At 37.8% G+C, this 20,714-nt stretch overlaps 1 protein-coding gene across 2 annotated transcripts in view; it reads left to right on the forward strand.

Moving 5' to 3' along the window:
- The first annotated feature begins 7,358 nt into the window (after positions 1-7,358).
- Positions 7,359-20,714, forward strand: part of CLVS1 (clavesin 1) — a 228,581-nt gene continuing 215,225 nt past the window's right edge. Inside the window, exons 1-3 of one of the 2 annotated variants that reach the window (XM_025393209.1) lie at positions 7,376-7,639; positions 11,709-11,845; positions 19,046-19,651. In XM_025393209.1, coding sequence (XP_025248994.1) covers positions 19,197-19,651 — 455 coding nt within the window. In that variant the 5' untranslated portion in view covers positions 7,376-7,639; positions 11,709-11,845; positions 19,046-19,196. Of the gene's footprint in view, positions 7,640-11,708; positions 11,846-19,045; positions 19,652-20,714 lie in introns of both variants that reach the window. The other variant, XM_025393208.1, reaches the window with a different exon arrangement.

Below are 20,714 nucleotides of genomic sequence, written 5' to 3' on the forward strand. Positions count from 1 at the left end.
CTAGATATACATTTCCCTGGACCTTTTCTTCATTCATGGCAACAAAGTCCAATATTTGTGAATGTAGTAGCTCAAGAAAAGAGGAAGTCTTGGAATATTCTCATATTCTTCAAAACACTTTAGCCCTCATAAGTGATCATTAATTTATTTTTTTGTGTATTTTTTGTAGAGATGAAGTCTCACTGTGTTGCCTCACATGGTCTTGAACTCCTGGGCTCAAGTAATCCATCCACTTAGGCCTCCTAAAGTGCTCAGACTGTAGACCTAAGCCACCGTGCTTGGTGATCATTAACTTATTAATGTGCACATACACGTCTTTATAGTCTTTTTCCCCAAATGGCGTTACATCTCATTTGAGAAATGTATGTACGTTTCAGTGTTGGAGACAATCCTCCTCAAATCTATACTCATAAACTTGAATTTGCTACATTTATTCCACATAGTTCTCCTTTGAGCAGAATCAACAGCATCATTACAAAAATCTCCAGAAAACTTCAGAGAAATATAATTTTTCCTTCATCTCTGAAATGAGATGTATTGAAAGGCTACATCAATTGTTAAGCTGTGTAAGAAGGATGAGTACAGGGCTGTTCATCACCTAAAGGGTAAGGAAATGCATTTGGAGGTATTATGGACTTAATCATGTCCCCCAAATTCATATGCTGAAGCTCTAACCCTCAGTGTGATAGTACTTGCAAAACAGGTGTCTAAGGAAGTAATTAAGGTTAAATGAGGTCTTAAGGGTGGGGCCCTAATGTAATAGGACAGATACCCTCATAGGAAGAGAAAGAGACATTAGGAGTGTGCGTACCCAGAGAAAATACCATGTGAGGACACAGTAAGAAGGTAGCCATCTGCAAAACAAGGAGAGAGCCCTCATCAGAAACCAATCCTGCTGGCACCCTGATCTGAGGCTTCTAACCTCCAGAATTGTTAGAAAATACATTTCTGTTGTTTAAGTCACCAAATGTGGGATACTTTGTCGTGGCAGCCCTAACACACTAGTACAGAGAGTGCCCTTCCACTTACTGGTTCATCTCTTTCTGTGTTTGTGCTGCATTTCCTACCTCATCCCACTAGATATCCAAGGCCCTCTTGCTGTACTCTGCATCTTCAAGGCATCCACTTATCTCCTGTATCCCAACCTGCCCTTCTGACTCGAGATCATTTCGGACACCCCAGCCACATAAATACACTAATCCTACATCTCAAATCCTAGGAACATTTCCAAGTGACTGGCTTGCCAATTTTAGTCTTAAAAACTGCAAAGATCTTCATATAGCAACAAATAACTAACATGTCATGAAGTTCTGAATGCCTTTTGCAATGTCTTTTGAGAAAAGTGCCCATGGGTGTTTCATTACAATCATGTCACCTCCACCATCAATTCTAGCCACAACTAATTAGAACAAAGGTTGGTGCTGAGCAAAAGGTTACTAGCAATGGGAGGCCTGTTATACTGCCTATGAAAGCATCTTACCTGACAGGACACTCCTCGCCTGATAATGACTAAATAAACCAAATAGATTGTGGTTCTAAGAAAGTTTGAATGCAACATACAAAGAGAATCTCAGTAAGTAGAAGACAGAATGGGAAAAGTTGCAGAGAGAAGTGGCAGAGGCGTAAGGCTTGAGTAACAGAGGCCATAATTAAGAAGGGATCATGAGGTAGAGGGAAGAAGAGAAAAAGAAGCAGCTGGTAGAAGCAGGGGAAATGGTGGGAGATGGCACAATAGAACTTGGTTACAAGATCACAGGAGCTGGCATTGAGATACGACAACTTTTAGTTCTCCAAGAGGCCTGATAGCCTAATCCTTCTGGGATGCAGATAATATGGCTGAACAGTGGTTCAGAGCATTGACCTTGAGAACAAGCAGACATGGATTACAATCCCAGCTGCCCAAATAATTCAGGCATGTTACTTAACTTCTTTATGAGTCAGTTTTCCTGGAAAAATGGGGACAATACAAATACTCCCTCATGGAATTGCTGTGAGGATTCAATGCCATATTGCTTGGAAAGTTCTTGCTATAATACTTATACATGGGGAAAGATTAATAAGCTAAAGTTTAGCTATTATTATTACTATAAATTGTGTATCCTTATAATAAGTTCCCATGTGATGAAGTAAATGAAGTAAGGATGTATTTCCTGCAAGCTGAAAGGGACTAACACATAGTGTGGCTCAGATAATTGAATGAAAAGTTGCAGGAACAAAAAACTTGGGATAGGAAATGGAAACTGTAGTACTCTGTTTTCATAGGTCTCCAAACACTCCCTGGCTTCATTCCCTCCTACGCACTGATGCTGTGCAGCAACGGGTGATCAAAATGTCAACTGCCTTCCATGATATGTTCTGGACAGGAATATTGGATAATGGGGGAAGAAGAGTTCCTCCAGAGGAGTACTGGCCAGACAGAAAACATGTCTTTACTGTAGCAATTCATCGGAGATTCCACAGCTAAATATTTGAACCAAAGTATTCTCTTTCCAACTTCCATGCTCCTTCCTCAACTATTGTGATATCAGTTACTGAGCTCTTTTGTTTTCAAGTTATAGAACTGATCATTTTGATAACAGTGGTAATGCCACCCTATTTGATTCACTGTAGACATTCATTACAGGTTGAATTACTTTACTCTTCCTTTCTGTAACGAATTTCCAAACTGGAGCACTTCCTGCTATTTGATGTTGCGCAATGGTCCTCTGGGATGAGGATTAGTATACAATGATGCAGCACTAGATCTTTGCTTTTAGTTTCAAGCTTTTAGTCTCTCAAGTCTTGAAGAAATATACTTGAGTTTGTGCTCCCTCTTGAAAGTCTACTACGCATCAAATACTGCCACCTTTTCCAATTCCATGCAGTCAAGTAGTACCACATTTCTTATACTGGTCCACGGGCTATGAGTAGAATCACATACGCCACTTCTAGGAGTGAGTGAGAGTTCTCATGTATACATTTCCCCCACCATGATAGCTTTCAAAATGATAGAACTTTCCTGAGTCTGAGTTTGTGGAGTAGAGATCTTCCGTTGCCCTATACCTCATTTCCCTGCCAACCTAGCATTGAACCTCCAGCCTGAGAAATTAAACTTTGTTGTATTAAGCCTCTGAGATCTTTGGGTTTATTTATTATCGAAGCATAGCCTATTAGGTCCTGGAAGTGAAGTGCTGAATTAAAAACTAAATTGTGTAGTGTTGACCTGAGGTTGGCAACACATGGTTAGGAAGCTGATATCAAAGGTGGGAAAGATAGCAATTTGTGTTGTATAGTCATAAAACATTTGGTAAAATGGTCACCTGCAATAACTTAGAAGTAAGTTATTCCATATTCCAATATATGGAATCGCCCTAAGGGTACATCAGCAAATGAATGGATTTTTTAAAAGTAGTATATATACACAATAGAATACTATTTAGCTTTAACAAAGAATGAAATCCTGACATTTGTGGCAACGTAGATAAATCTGAAGGACATTATGTTAAGTGAAATAAGTCAGATACAGAAAGAAAAATATCTCATGGTCTCAGTCATCTGTGGAATCTAAAGATTTGTTGTCATAGAAGTAGAAGGTAGAATAGTGGTTACCACAGGATGGAGAGGGTAAGACAGAGGGAGGGTAATGAGATACTGGTCACAGATACAAAATTACAGTTAGAAGGAATAAGTTCTGGTGTTCCACTGCTATAGCAGAATGACTAGGGTTAACAATAATGTATGGCATATTTCAAAATAGCTGGAAGAGAGGTTATTGAATGTTCTCGTCACAAAGGAAAAAGTAAATGTTTAAGGTGATAAATGTACTAATCACCCTAATTTTGTCATTACACAATGAATATATGTATCAAAACATCATATTGTTCCCCATAAATGTATACAATTATTATGTGTCAAAGAAGGGGGTAAAGACCAAAGTGTCAGTAGTGTGTCTTGGTTATTACTTGCTGCTTTTGCAGGATAATAAACAAAGAGAAGCCTGGTTATTAAAGTGGAAATAAAGAAGAATAAATATTTCCATAATTCCAAGGTCTTGCCGTGTTGGAAAAGCTAATCCATTTTTGCTCCCAAAAGAAAGAGGTAAAATTAAGTAAGCATTTGAGGCAAAGTCTGTTAAAACTAAATATTTTTGCCAAGAATTAGATTAAGGGTGTGACTTTCATGTCTATTTAAAATCTCTCAGTAGTTTAGAATGTCTCAAGGAAGAGATCAGGCAAATGATCTGGCCTTACTACTTACTATTCCAGGGAGACTCACATACATTATCAAAGATATAGAGGTGAAAAAGCAAATAAATATAGCAGATCTAAGCTCTGTGCCTCCAAAGACCTATGGTGTGGCTACTGGAATAGAGAATTGATTAAGTTAGATGGAAGTTGTGCCTCTAAGGTCTTCAGACAGTTATACTTCCAAGGAAACCATGAGATTGGACTAACAGAAAAGTCTGTGGAGCCTTAGAGAATTAAAATAAGCCTTGAACTTCCAATCATCTATGGGAAGAAAGTAGGCCCAAAGCTAACACATCCCTGAGGGATGTGTTTCAAAATATTGTAAAGAATGCCTCAGCCTGTTTGTAAACACTTATTTCAACTGCCTTACTTGGAAAATTGGCTAGATGTGAACTTAATTTAATTTTACACCTTTTAATGTCATTCCAAAGGAAACTGAGCTACTTTGATAAGCACATGGGTCCCTTGCACAGAACAGATTAGAATATAATCATTCAGTAAGTTCCTTTCCTTCACTTACTCTGATTGACATTGGGCTAATATTTTGCACACTCTGCTCAACCACCATTTCAGCTCCACACTGGAAGTTGCCTAAATATTTGTTTACCAGGATTCCTCCATGGACCCCTTTGTGCATAAACAGTCAATGACAAGGGTGAAGGCCCATCCTGCTTACAAGCATCTTTTATGCTGGCTGACCTTGCTCCTGGCACACCCAACTCAGTTACTCATTTCTGTACTCCTTTAAAGGGCACTGTTAATGTTGGGTTTGCTGTAATCTAGGTTTGAGTACAGGGAGAGTGCCTTCTGTGTGTTGACCAGTGACAGGTAAAGGCTCTGTCCATGCGAGGGTGCACTGAAGTTGAGACTCCAGGAATAATGGGCTTAATACCCAGAGAAATACCGATATTTATGAAGGAGATGTTAGGATGATTTCACATTGGTGAAACAGCACATTGTTGAACACATGACTAACATGGATGTTTAAGAGCCAAGAAAATGTGTGGGAGTAAGGTCAAATTGTAGAATTCAGAATATTCTAGTTAACTAGATCACATTTTGTTTTCTCTGTAGTTTTTTTTTTTGTTTTTTTTTGCTTTTTTTTGTTTTTGTTTTTGTTTTTTAGCACATAAGACATGGTCACTAATATTTCTATTATCTAATGTGCAGGCCATTTTTTTTTTTTTAGTTTGAGTTTGAATTAATCAGCATAGGCTAGGTAATGCTGGAAGAACAAATTAACTCTGCAGCCCCAGTGACTTCCCATAACAATGGCTTCTTCTTTGTTCATACTGGGAATGGAAATTTAAAATGAAGAGGTGGCTAGATGAGACTGTGTTCTACTTAGTCTCCTGGGGACTAAGTAAGAAATTGTCATAGCCCATGGCCAGAGTAAGCCCATGGCCCTGCCCATATGTAATAGGGCTGGGAAGTGTGGGCAAGCATCAGGATATTAGATGATCAGCCAATATTTCTGTCATAATCTGCTCTAGTGGTTACCAAAAATATCTTAGTCCCCATGGAGCCATAGAACACAGAACTTACCACCAATAGATCACACCCTACCCATCTCCAAAAATTCCTTCACTTGCTGCAACCATTTCTGAATTTTGAATCTCTAAGTTTTAGATGGTTGTCTTATCTCTACATCATATCCAGATGTGGATTCTCTCATTCTGAGAATGTATAAACTAAGAACTGTGTTGTTCCAGGCATACTTGTAAGTACTTGGGAAGCGGTAGTGAACAAATTATCTGCCACATGGTACTTACATTCCATCAGAGAGAATGACTAAACAAATAAGTAAATATGTAATACTATGTCAGAGTTGGAAGAATTCCGATGACCTTGAAGTCTTTGAAATATATGATAGAAAGATTGCTTTAAAATATTTTATAAGTTTTCTAACTTTTTAGTAAATGTGAAAACTTTAAACAAATACAAGTAAGAAAATCAAGTTATCTTGGCAAAAAGAAAATTTACCCATGATGATATAACTGATTTGAAAACTGGGGAAAAATGGGAATGCTGTATTTGATATCTTGCTTTCCTTCACTTAACACTTTGCAAGTATTATTTTTGGTCTTAAACAGTTTTCAAAAATATGTTTTAATAGCTCTAAACATTACAGTTTGTATGAAAAATTAATGCTTTTTTTGGGACAACATTTATGATCATAAATGAAATTTATACACATAAATCTTTGCATATCTGAATATATCCCTAGCATAAAGTACTAGAAATGAAACTACTGGATCTAAATGCCATGTATATTTATGACACTGGATGTACATTGTGAAATAGATTTGTAAAAATGTTATGCCATCTCACTATTATTCCAACAATATAAGATATGCATATTTAAAACTTCAGCCCAAACTGCCATATTAAACTGCATATTTCCATTTACTGGTGAGGTTGATATTTAAAAAATGTGTTTATTATGCATCCCCATTTCTTCTGTAAATTCTTTGTCATTTAACATTCCTCCTTTTTTTCTAAAAGGCTGTTAGTGTTTCTCTTTTATGTGGTACTTTGTGTATGAAACATCTACTTGCTGCAGTTTTTTAAAGTGTTAATTTGTATTTACTTTTTAAATATTTTGACATTCAAGAGTGTTTTTATGCACTCAAACTTACTGATCTTTTTCTTTTTTATTTCTTCTATTCCTCTTGTGCTTAGAAAACCTTCCCTATCCTGAGATCGGTAAAATATTTCTGTTCTTCTAGTTATATTTTTAAGTTTTATGTTTTTGATAAAAACATCCATGTGTAATTTATTTTGGTGAAATGAGACTTTGATTTGAGTCTCTTCAAATAGTTCATTTTCTTAATACCATTTGTTAGTAAAATAATTCATCCTTTTTCCCCATAGGTTTGTGATACTTTCTTATCTGTCAGATTTACACACACACACACACACACACACACATCTGCTTTTGTGCTTTCATTAATCCGTTTGAAATATTCTATTTTTAACTTTGTGTGGGGAGTGATGGCGCCGGTACTTTTTGTCCCAGGTGTTAACGAAATTACAAAAAATTATTGGTACTTCTCAACGGAACCAGGGAGGGTTGTGGTATGGAGGCATTTAGGACCCAGGGGAAGGCTAGGCTCGCTATAGAAGGACAGAGAATCGGGCGCACACGCCTCCTACCAAAAATCACAGCCCCGTGTGGAGCTCGAGCTCTCATTCACAGCTTTCTAGAGAAATCTGAGCCCGAACCTGCCAGAATAGGGGATCTCACCCACCCAGTTCAGCAGCGAGGACACCTGCAGAAATACATTCCCAAAGCAAGGCTGGGCGGCCGTGTGAAGGTATTTGTTGCCTTTTTTCTCCCCTCTGTATTTGCAGAGCCTCCCCGCCTTTCCCCCGCTCTTGCGATGCCATGGCTGCGGCGTTTCAGCACTTCGGTATGTGGACAGCTCCCATCTGCAATCCCTCTGCACTCCATCCCTCGCGCACCGCACCCCGCTCCCCGCCGCCTTCGCGGTCCATCCTCCTCCCGGCGCCCGCTCAGCCTGCGCCCCCTTACACATCAGCACCCCCATCTCCACCATCACCGTCATCATAGCCACCATCACCAGCGCGGTAACTATAGTCACACAACTGTGTCTTGCCACTTAGACAAAGCCCGAGGTCCTCAGGGTAGAGGGAAAGAGCTCAAGTTGACAGGCATAGGAAGGAAAGTTCAGGTGAACAAACCCCTGAAAACAAAGAGAGACGCCTGTTTGCGGAAAAGGGAAAGTGAAGGCAGGAGGGAGAGACCCCAGGCACGGGGACAGATGGGGCACTTGCCAGACACCAGCAGTTAGCCAGCTGCCTTTCAGCAGATTAGGGTCTGTTTAGTTGAGAAAATTAACATGGCCTAGGGCATAATGTGATTCCAGAAAAATAGAAATGTAAGCTCAACCTGTTTCTGCTTTTCCAATGGAGAATCACCAGGAAGCAGGGTGGGGGTGACTGATGACTCATATTCACCCACACGTCCGTTTCCTTTCCTAAAAGCAGAAACTCTAGAATTAAGTTTTTTCTTCTGTTTTTACTAAAATGTTTTGCAAAATCGGGACCCCAGAGATTAATTCAGGCAAGAATAAAAATAAAAATGATGGTAATGATTGTAACTTAAGAAAGGGGGCTCTCATTCGAATGAACTATTTGTTCCAATGTTTCTTCCTGTCTACTTATTTCATTTCTATTTCAAATCTTAAACCTCTCTTTGGAGCAAAGAAAATAGATCCCTTGCCCAAATGGCCAAAGTAGTAATGATATTCAGACCAGATGGCCTTGCTTTGTTCATCATCAGTCAAGGACTGGCTCAGATTTGGAAGGCTAGATTTTTGTGTGCTTTCTCAGTAATCAGGTGATAACACCATTTTCCTATAATAGTAAAGGGTAATAGAGTGCAAAAATTGAAAAGGCATTTTATGTAACTCCGTTCTGCCAGGCTCTGCTTTTAGAGTGCTATCATTTTCTATCTCCGCTGAAGGGAAGTTGGAACATCTTTCAAATGTCTGATTAATTTGAACCTGAAAGTCTAAGCCCAAGTCATAGTCCTTATTTGATCTAGCCAGGATCATCTGTTTTATAAGAGCTAAAAAGCACCAGAAAATAAGTGCCTGAGCCTGTCATAAATAAAAATATTTTGCTGGGTGCTCATTTAATTGACTTTTACTGAACAGTAAAGCATTGGAATTTTTTGACAAGTGTTTTTAATGAAATTAACATCTTAATTAAAAATGAGATCATTTAAATGGGAATAATAGGTCACATGTGACAAGAAAGTTTAAAACAGAGCACAGAAAAGCTTGATTTTAAAATTGCCCTTGTGTATTTATTCTGTCTCTTAAAGACAGTGAAGGAAGTTTCATCTAAACCAGCTTGCTCACCATTAGAGGCATTGTTGAGAATAAAGACAGTCACAAATACGTATCTTCCTGAAGAAGTTCTGAGGAAAATTCATACTTAATTCACTTTTAGAATGAGAAATAGTAGCATTGCATCAAAAGTTAATTACTGCCACTAATTATATAGATATGATTCCACCTGCCTCTAAAATTCATTCACTTTTGGATCCCAAGCAAGAAAACTTGCAAAATATGTGGTGAAATGGATTTTATAGAAGAAGAAAATTTGATCATCCACATAATGTCCTTGGTTTGGTAATATCCACAGTAACCAAAATCTCTTAAAAGTCCCTGAGAAAGGAGATTCTTAAAATTCCCTTTTCTGTCTGCAAAGAATGGTTCAGCTCAGACAATTTTTAAAAGTGTACATATTGCCAATTCTAGCTGCTTCACACCAGAAATGCAGGCCAGGAATCCAGTGCCTCTAGAGCTTCTGTCTTCCTGTGTTTAATACAATCTCCTGGGGCTGGGGAAATTTTAAAACAATGCTGCTTCAGTGAGATTTACAGGCATCTGTCTGTAAGCAATGACTTTTCTTGACTGAAATGTTATGCTGAGCTTATTGATTTTTATAGAATGACAGTATCCTGGCTTTCTTACTTAAATCTTTTCTATTGAGAGCTATTTCACCTTTAAAAATATTTTCAATAACAGAAATTACTCATTTTTATAATGGATTTAAAGGTGAAGAGAAAATGTTTTCCAGCAGTGTCATCATATATTTTTGTAGACATGCTCATAGAAGAGTGTCTCATTTAGAATCATGGAGTAGACAGCTGGAAGGTCTTTCATTTCCCAAAAGGCAAAATCTTGAACTTTTCAGAACTGGTGGTGTCTGCTCACTTCCGAAGGTTTTACAAAGAGAGGCACTTTATTATCCCTTAGAAGTGTTTTCACAACTTTACATACTCCCTGATAGCAGAGCTTTCCATCCTTAGTAAATGGATCCAGGCTGACTTTGATCTTCTCTAGTGTCCCTGTTACACAGTGACTCAGACAGAGGAGGCAGCACAGCAGAATGAGTATACAAAATATGAAGCTTGACTATATGCAATCAGTCCAGAAATATGTCCTCAACATTGCCAAGAGAGACCTTCTTTTCAATCTTCTCCCAAATATTGCTTGTTTTGACTGTTGTTAATTTTATCCAGATATCACCAGAATAAAGTTGTTTCAAAAGAAGGTCCACAGTCTGAATTTTGACAAGTCTGCTACCTGATGTATGTCTCTTTATTGAAACTCATGTTTAATTACCAATCTAAGTTTTTCTTAGTTTAAGGGAAGTTTATACTCTTTTGCTTGATTCTTTATGGATTGAAAATGAACTGGCTAAACATCCCCTGCCCCATAAAAAGCTTTCATTTGTTGAGATAATAAGTTCATTTTTCTTCCCTATCTCTGATGCCTCCCACAGCCCTTTATTATACCTTCTCAGGTCAGGTTGCCCGAGGCTCTGTCCCTTTATGCACCTGTTCTGTGACAGGGAGTATCCGAGAAAGTTTCCCGTGTGGTAGACTAATTTCCTGTGAGCTTTTGTGCTTCCTAATTTTTGAGCCAGCATAAATTTCTCCACATGTGTTTGAGATGATCTGCTCTTGTTTCCAGGATGCTTTTAGCCAAATCTCCTGTTGCTAAATATTGTGCAGACCACTTATGACTCCTTTTCTATCTATACTCCTTAAAATAGTATCAAAGGTCTTAGGCAAAGTTTCATATATTTATGTTTGTCACTTACATAGCTTATTCAATGTTCATTATTTTATAGTTTTGGAGGAAGTAGGAGGGAAGTCATGGGCCTGGGAATAGCATGGTGCAGGGGGGCATGTTAAATTACAGGATCTATACATAAAAAGTTTCTTAATGTGTGGTTAAATTAAAACAAAATGAACAAAACTCGTGAGATCTCTCTCTCTTTCCTTTTTTCTCTTTTTCCCTCCTCCTTTCCCTCCCTCTCTCTAAATTTCCCTGCCTTCCTCCCTTCCTTCTTTTGTGGTTGATATATAGAGCATGCAAACATAGTGAGAGTAATTAACTGGGTGATCTGATAAACTATTATGAGTGCCATTGCTCCATAGGTAAAGAACACATTGTGGGGACTTTTATGTTCCTCTCGAACAGTGCAGTCATGCTGTCCACAGACAGCGTGAGTTCTGGCCTCAGAGGCAATTAATCTATCCCTCTACCCCTCTGGGTCATTATAAATCCTCTAGACCAGCTTTTCTCAAACATTAATTTGCATGCAAATTGCCTGGGGATTCTGTTACCTGTTCGGCAGGTCTAGGTAAGAACTGACATGCTGCGTCACTAACAAGTTCCTGGGTTCTGCTGCCACTGCTGATGCATGGACCACTCTTTGAGAAGCAAGAACAAAGAAAAGTTTTCTTTTTTAACATTCTCACTTTTATGTCTGACTATTAAATAATAACACTTATTCTAAAACAAAACAAAAACCACCCCATGTTCTGAAGCAATAAGAGCTCAGAAATTCTATTTCTAATTGAGGAGAAAGTTATAAAAATAGCCTCTTTCCTCCCACCTCACCCTTAAGCATGCTGCTGTGTTTTACTTTTCCCAGGCAGTTTTCTTAGCTGTGATTCCTACTGCTGCCATTGTCTGTGCAGTCACATCCAGAAGAAGGTTCACAGTTACATGGATCTCCTGGGAAAACATTTAGTGGAAAAGGGGGCAAATAGAGTTAATGACTGTTTTGGGGTGAGTCCTACCTTTATTATCTTCTTTTAGGTCCTCTTCCTTAAAAAAGAGAGTCTATTCTTACAGAAATAATCTTTCCCTTTGAAGACAGAAGGGTTAAGGTTTTTGTTTGTTTGTTTGTTTTCCTTTCTCTTCCCATTGATACCCCTAGGAAGCACAAATTGGGGTATCAACTGCCAATGACTTCTTATGGGGATAGTTGAATAGCCTACGAAACATTCCAGTCTAATATCCTATGGCTCAACAATTATTTCCCTATATATTATCTTTGTTTAAGATACATTGAGATGTAAGGTAAATGCTACTTCAATTAAAGACTTTTTCTACCAAACACAGTGAGGAGGAACAAAAATCTCATACTTTCTCTATAAGTTGGCTTTCCCCTCAACTCCTTGCATTATTTACCCCAAAGAAAACTGCAAAATGGTGCTAGAATCATCTGTCACATAGGTCTATCTTCCCTGAGTTGGAGTCTATTCTAATTCTGACCTGGCATCTATTTTGTTTACAAAAGTTTTCAGTGTCTCTACTCTGATGGAGCTCATTCCAATCTACTTTTAACATTTCTTAAGAGCAGGAACAAATGGGAGCAAATGTTTGTGTGCTTTTTTGCTGTTTTAAAGGGAGCCAAGGGAGTCTACACAATTAGTATTTATGTGGCAAGAGTTAGTCCTAGGCTAGGAATAAGCTAAAGGTGGTGAAAAGTGTTCTGTGTAGCACGGGCTAAATTCTGGTCACACCACGCTTTCAGATAATTCAGAGTCTCCTCTCTATCCTTGCAGACTACTCATCCTGCCCCTAGTACAGATAGTTTATATCTGTAAGTTGGCTAATATTTAAAGAAAGTCAATGAATTCGGGGTCACTTTGTTACCCACAGGTCTGATGTTCCGTAGCCAGTACTTATGCAGAAGTCCTACAAACCATAATGGCCAATCTGAAAATTCATCCATCAGAAAAAAGACTCTTTCTGGTCAGTGCCATGGAACATGTAATCAGCCAGCCTCTGAGATTTAAGTATAGGCTAAATAGGCTGTAAGGGAGTGTATTATCTTTCAAGAAAGATTTCAAATAGAGTTACACTTAAAAAGAAAGATTTTTTGGTCACTATGATTTTCAGTTTGGGTTTAGATGTATCAGCAGCATCTATTTTTATTTCATTCAGCATAAAAATTCCTTTTGATATTTCCAGGTAAAAATGCATATTCAATTAAAAAATTTCAAGTAAGGTTTTAGCAAGGTAAAGAGCTATAAGGGTTAACCCAATTCAATACATATTAAAAATCTGGAAACATAAATTCATACATACCAATGGGTGAGGTAGTTGGTTAGACTTTCATGTACAAAGTGTTGTCACCAGTATTAATTTTTCATCTTTTTCTTGTAAAAGAAACTCACAAAACAAATATGGCTGTAGTTTCTTATTTTATATTTGTATTAATTTCAATTTATATGTATTTAAAATTGTTCTTTGTATTACTAAGAACACCCAGAAGCCATGCAAATTTGAGGTGTTGTTCAGCAGTTATTGATGTTCTTATATTACAAATAATATTTAGGCTTTACAGATCTTATTTTTCTGATCGTGACAACAATATTCTATTTCCTCCCTAAATTTGGGCAATTTTACAACATCCCTTAAATGATGTCCTTTAGGACTGACAGGGTATGGATGTGTGTCTATTATGTGAGTGTAGTTGAGTGTGAGGGCACTGGTACTCAGAGTGATGTTAAAGAAGGCACCTACTTGGAGAGCAGAGTCTTGGGCAAAATGTGGGTAAAGTAGGTTTGAGTGCAAATCTTTGTTCTTTCAGCCATATCTAAATCTCAGATTCATCTTTTCATCTAATAGTAATAACCTAACTTTAAGGATTGGTGTGGAAATTAGACTATATAATATCAAATACCTTGGCACCTAATAAGTACTCTATGAATATTTGTTGGTTTTCCAACTTGAAGACTAGCTCATTATCTGACTTAGCTGTTATGTACCCCGAATATGTACCCGAATACAGCATAATTGTAATATCAACAAGAATTTACAGTTAAAGTAAAGTAGATCTTTTCCTTTTACAAGCACTTTTACCAACATTATTTCACAGAATTTTACCTCAGCACTTCCCAAGGAATTATCTTTCTTCTGTCTATTGCAGGATCATTGTAACAAAGAAAAAATAACTGATATAAAATGCTTCGAAACACTACATACACACATACATATACATATTTTTAGATAAGACATTGCTAATATTATTTTGACTTTTTCCTGATGTATTGTATGTGTTTCTGAAGATTATAACAAAATAAATAAATGAGAATAATAGATCATAAAATTACCAAATTGATTTCATTTGAATTATCATACTTTTCTGAAAGTATTTTTATGCTTAAATTCTTTGATTTTAAAGAGTACAGTGTATGTTTGTAGATGTACTTTCTTAAGACTAAATTCTGTATGAGGAAGTACAAAAAGATTTGTTTCTAATGGAAACTTGAGATGAAATATAAAACTAGAATCTACAGATAACATTATTTTAAATATCATAGTATGGATACTCCTCTTTTCTCCCTCTCATACAAAAATATCATTACCTAATTTTCTAGTTCACTGGAAAAGTGTGGACTGGAGTGAAAGGAGGTATTCCCCACCTTGGCCTTCCCAGAGAAAGTTTGCGAATTACTCTCCATGCATTTGAAATGGTGTCTAAATACGGAATCATTTGGGACTAAACCACATTGCAGGAAGATGGCCTCTGAGGCTTAAATGAATCTGCCTAAAGTGGCCTGTTTGATCATCAAGCACATTTCAATGCTGATACTATGCTTGGCACTCTGCTGGGCATGGCAATCAATCCTTCAAACAGAATGACAAGATCTGTTATCTTTGATCTGTCATTTTTGCCAAAGGAAAATACCTAAAGGAAGAGCAAAAATTAGTGATTGCTGGAAAAGGCAGAGACAGCTAGATTTTGAACAGCACCAGTCATCTTCCAATGAAGGAAGGAGGAAAAGATGGCAACTGGACATCTGTAAGGCGGAGTATTAAGCCACCCAAGAAAATCTATTCATCCATTGGCATATTTAGGCTCATAGAATGGTAAGTTTGAAAGGAATTTTAGGGAACCAGAGTGAGGTTCTGAAACTTGCAGATGGTCACATAGGTCTTAAATCATAAATAATAAAATCTCTCTGCTACACGTAAGAGAGGACAGCGTAACAGTAAAGAGCATGGTTTCAGAGAAAGATCACTTTTGGCTGAATCCAGTTTCTACCTCTTAGTGTCTGTATAATTTGGGGCAGTCATTTAACCTTTCTGTGCCTTAGTTTCCTCATTTGAAAAATGAGGACAATAATATACTCATTTCATATAGTTGTTCCGAGGATTAAATACTGTAGCCTATAAAAAGAGTGTCTGCAAATGCCTAGAACATAATAAATAGCTATAATATATAATATAAATTATTATTATTAATACTACCAGCAGAGAAAACCATTTCTACTTCTTCATGTGATACAAGTTCAATGTATCCATTTATAATTTGGAAAAGTTGAATGAGAACCAAGTCCTTTATGTGAACAAAAGATTATAGTCAAATGAAAATGCTATATCCTGGTGAACATTCTTCATATAGCCTTTCTAGTGCCTTAAATACTATCAACTGAAGTTGTTATTTAAGTAGCAGTCTATTCAGACTTTTGATATGAAGAATTTGCCTTTAATGGGAAATATCTATGTTATCATAAGTTATGAAACCCAGTGACCCTGGCTTGAGTATTCTCCCCAGAAGCTTCTACTGTATGCTGAGCACAGAATAAAGATATAGATTGAAGAAAATTTATTTCGGATATTATAGATTGCAGGCAAAGCTATATGTGGAAGCAGGCCATGAAAAATGCAACCTCAACTTTCCTTTTGAACCCGTAGTAATTTATCTCAGAAACAATGTTGAGTTCCCTGAACTGTAAGGTAAGTAACTTGCCCCGAGCCTTAAATCTTCTGTAAGGAATAAGTCATTGCTGTGCCTTGTGCTTTAAGCACTGTGCTCCATGGGTTGGAACTGTGAACATTACCTGGCATACTTTAGGGAGGTGAGAATCTGAAGCAAAATGTGATTAGGCTAAATTCTCCAGGAAAAAAAATACTTTGTAGATGAGGAATCATCAACGTTAATCAATCAGTCACAACATCCCATTTAAGGATAAACTGTCCTGGAGGTACTGAAACACTTATTCACTCATTCAAACATTTTGACTACTTTCTTTATTCATGTATTATAGGCCTATTTACTGAGCATCTACTTCATGGCAGGCACTGTGCTAGGCACTGAGGATGTGGTGGTGAATGCAATGAAGTCACTCTGCTCGTGGAGCTGACCCTCTTTTGGCCACACCCTGTATCAGTGATACACAGATGAATTAAATCCAGGCCTTCTCTGTAAGGTGTTCCGGATAAAGAGAGAGAAAGGAAAATGGCAACAGAATGTGGTGTGGTCAGGGGTGTGGGACTACTGTGACCTCTGAAGGCCAGGAAGGGTTTCCTGGAGAAATGAGTTTCAAATTTACTTCTGAAGGGCAAAGAAGAGTCAATCAGTGGTTATTCTAGGCAGAGAGAGAGAGAGCAGCTTTTACCAAGGCACACAAAGGTGAGAAGAAACTGCTGATGGCTGCATGGTCAGACAATAAATCTGGAGAGTTATAAAGAGACCAGAAGATGAACGGTCTTGAAATCATGTTGCATAGTTTTATACTTTATCCTAGGACAACTAGATGCTAATGATGGATGTTAATCAAGGAGTGACATAAGCATATTTCAACTGTAATGCAGAGAAAGGGGTGAAATGCAGAGAATGGACTGGCAGCAAGCATACCAATAGGGAGAATGTCACAGGACTGAACAGATGAGTAGTGATGCAGTCTAAACAAAGACAGTGATCATGGGGATGGAAATAACTGGGCAAATTTGAAAAATATTATGGAAGTAATTGCCTGGTAGCAGGCAGTAAGAGAGAGGGTGGAATAATAGTTGACTCCCAGGTTTCTAGCATGGGAAACTGCATAGAAGATGATGTCATTCACTAAGAGACAAAGGCAGAGGAGCAAATTCAGGATAAGGAACTATGATTAGTTTAGTTTTGAACATAATGAGTTTGTGTTGTCTGTGAGTCAAATAAGTGGAGATGTTCAGTAGGTTGTAGAATGTGCAGCCTGAAGATCTGAAGGGAGCTATGGACTGATGTTGTAGATGGCAGATCATGGGGTCAGGATCTTGGAAAACACTAGCATTGAAGATGTGAGCACAGAAGGAGAAGATAGAGCAGAGAGGGACAAAGGGCTAGGTGACAAATCAAGGGTAAATGAAGTTACAGAAAAGAATGGGAAAGTGGGAGAAGGAGGTCTAAGAAAGATGATGTATTCAGCATTGAATATTGAGAAAGCTCACCTACAGTAGGTGCTGAAGTTTGTTTGTTGGATGTAGTAACAAAAATGACATTCACTAGTAGAGTGACCATCTGTCTGAATTTACTTGGAACTTGTTGTTCTAGCATCATTATTATTAACACACTGTAGTGCCTAAGTTTGGATAATAAGTTATATCATCATCCGTGTCATTGATCAGTGTGAATAGTTTCAGCAGCATGTAAAAGATAGATTGCAATGAGTGTAGGGAAGAACTGGAGAAGGAAGACACTAGGTGAGGCCATTTTCTGAAACGGCTGTTGAAGAAGGAATTTTAATGTCAGGTGGCCATTGAACTAGACAGATTTTGAAATTTCTTCCAATTCTGGGAAGAGTTTGTAGTACTATTTTCCTTTATTTTTATGAGTCCTCAAAATTAGTGAGAAGTAAGACTCTTTTGTTTCTTACAGAACATCACAGAGCTAAATTCGATTTTCTTACAAGTTATTTTACAAAGCCAATATTTTATAAATGAAATTATTTTTATTATTCTATTGTCTTGAAAATGAATACCAGTTACTTAACTGTCTTTTATCTCCTCCATATCCAAAGACATATAAAGTAGAAATAAGTGAGCTGATTGTCTCTCTTAAGAAATTACTGTTAGTCCTAAATTAAGCAGAGCAATCATCATTTAAGTAATTTTGTATGATAAACCATTACCAATAATGATTAGATTGGGAGTCAATATTCTGCCTCTTATTGCAGATAAGATTGATGTAAGAAAGCTAGGAAAAATAAGTGCCTTTAAGTTTATTCATACTTTGTGTGTCTTCTGATTTTTGGAACTTCCAGGTTAGACCAAACAGATGGCTGCAAGAGTTTAAGCATTTATATTTAAAATAAGATACAAACAGTATGGGTGTTCCTCTGTATACCATTTTGGTGGAGAAATCATAAAGGATGTATGTGAGGGGATTAAAATATCATAAGTAAAACAGCATCTTAGGAAAACAGGCAGGTTATATACAATGGAAGGATTTTTAATCCTATATGGATATTGGGTTGGGTAGAGAGCCAATCAAGAATCTCAAGTCCCTCTGCTTTCGTAGTTAAAAGAATGACAAATGCAAATAATAAAGCCATTTGCGAATGTCCCTGTAAGCCTCCTTGCCCATCGTTGATTTTGTTATTGGAGGTCAAGTTTCCAGCCATAAGCCCGTTCCCATCCCAACTCTTCACATATACTGGTGGAGGACTCCTGTGAGTCATGAACACTGGTGGGGTTAAAATAGGGAAAGTTTTTTATAGTTAAGATGCAAATGACTGGCTTTAAGAAAGTAGGGGAAGGGGTATTTCTGTGAAAGATACTTCTGCTTGAGAAAAGAGACCAATGGGAAGCATTAAATTGTACCATAGCTATAATTTCTCTTCCATATCTAGGCCTGTGAGTGGTCCCATAAAGCATGCTGTCACAGAGAAGTATCCTTCTCTCCTCTCACTGTTTCTTAAGGTAATTAATAAAAGTGCATGCTTTTGCTAATCTGATCAAGCACTATTAAGTTAACTAGTCAATGGAACTAAAATGTTCCCAAACATATTTCAAATATTTGCATATTAGATATTTAAGTTGTCTATAATCAACTTGTGCTCAATACCCCATTTATCATTTGTTCTTTGGACACCTAATCTAATCAGGCCCACAGCCTAATATACTATTTTTCTATCTAAGTTCCAATTAATTTGCCCAGACTTTCTTTGTATCATCTCTCTTTTGTTTCTCTTGTGTGTATTTGTTTTGCAGTAAGCAATGGCCTCAGTTTTGCTTCTCTTTTGGATGAACACCACCACATAGGGCCTGAATGTGAAAGAAGACCCTCTATTTGTCTGTTCCGGGGCAGTCTGGTAGTAAAACACCGTTGAATGGGACACAGTTTCAGCAGACCATCAGGTGAATGGGACCAGTCTCCCTTCTTCCAAAATATCAGAAGTTAAGCACTTGGAACGGAGATTTGGCCAAGATGACCCATTTACAGGCTGGACTCAGTCCAGAGACTATAGAGAAAGCTCGCCTGGAACTGAATGAAAACCCAGATGTTTTACATCAGGATATTCAGCAAGTCAGGGACATGATCATCACCAGGCCTGACATTGGATTTTTACGTACAGATGATGCCTTCATCCTGAGATTTCTCCGAGCCAGGAAGTTTCACCAAGCGGATGCCTTTAGACTCCTGGCTCAGTATTTCCAGTACCGCCAGCTAAACCTGGACATGTTCAAAAACTTCAAGGCAGATGATCCCGGCATTAAGAGGGCTCTGATCGATGGATTCCCTGGGGTGCTGGAAAACCGAGACCATTACGGCAGGAAGATTCTTTTGCTGTTTGCAGCCAATTGGGATCAGAGTAGGTAAATGTAGATAGTGTCTTTACTTGGTTTTTCTTTGCTATAAGCATCATCACTGCATGTTTGGGGTTGTGTGGCTTTACACATAATGAACTTACATTAAAAAAAGAATATTTCACATGTTCACCCATGAAGCTTTAAGGCCACAGGTGTGCTGTTCTCAAAAGGCAATTCCAGATGAACAATAGAATTGTAACATTAGAGTTGTAAGAGACCTTAGAAGCCATTATTCTTTTCATCAAAGTGGGTCATTCACGTTAGTAAAATTGAAAGTGGACCTTCTAGAAGAACCATATATTCTGTCTTTGGTGTTCTCATCTTTAATAGCAAAAACAAAAATGGCATTAGTAGATGGCTTAATATCAAGTATTTTCAATGCATAAAATAATTTCTTGGATCCTCTCCATGACTTGAATTACCTCTATTTCTCCTGAGTGCCAGACATTTCTATCCAAATCCCCGCTAGATATTTCTCCCTGAAAGACCTATAAGGAACCCCAAACTTGATATATCCCAAACTGAAAGCATCATCTTTCTCACTCTACCTGCTATGTCGTCCACCTAGTATCTCAAGCCAGAAATCCAGGAGCCATCCTTGACTGCCCCTTGCTTTGGTCTTTACATCCAATTAATTGGCAAGTCCTACCACTTTCTTCTCATAAACCTGTGAAATCTCTTCACTTCTCTTTGCTTCCACTACTATTGCCTTAGTTTAGGTTCTCATCATTTCTTCTTTCATTACTGCAACAGCTTCTTAGCTAGTATCCCTGCCTCTAGTCTCATCTCTTCTGAGTCATTCTAGGTTACACCGTAGCTGGGGTGACCCTTTCAAAATTCTGTTACATCACTTCCCTGATTAAAGTTCTTCAATGACCTGCAAAGCTATCGAAATAAAGTAAGGTTCTTATGATCCACCTTCTGCATTTCCTCCTCTGCTTCATCTTCTGCCCTTCGTCACATTCTCTGGTCCAGCTGGTTGGGACTATAAGCCTTGCCTTGAACAGTTGAGGTTTTTAAATGCCTTCGACCCTTTGGACTTGACCTGTTAGACACCCAAAGGAGAGAC

The sequence above is a fragment of the Theropithecus gelada genome, chromosome 8 (genome assembly GCF_003255815.1).
Source record: "Theropithecus gelada isolate Dixy chromosome 8, Tgel_1.0, whole genome shotgun sequence".
Classification (NCBI taxonomy): Eukaryota; Metazoa; Chordata; class Mammalia; order Primates; family Cercopithecidae; genus Theropithecus; species Theropithecus gelada.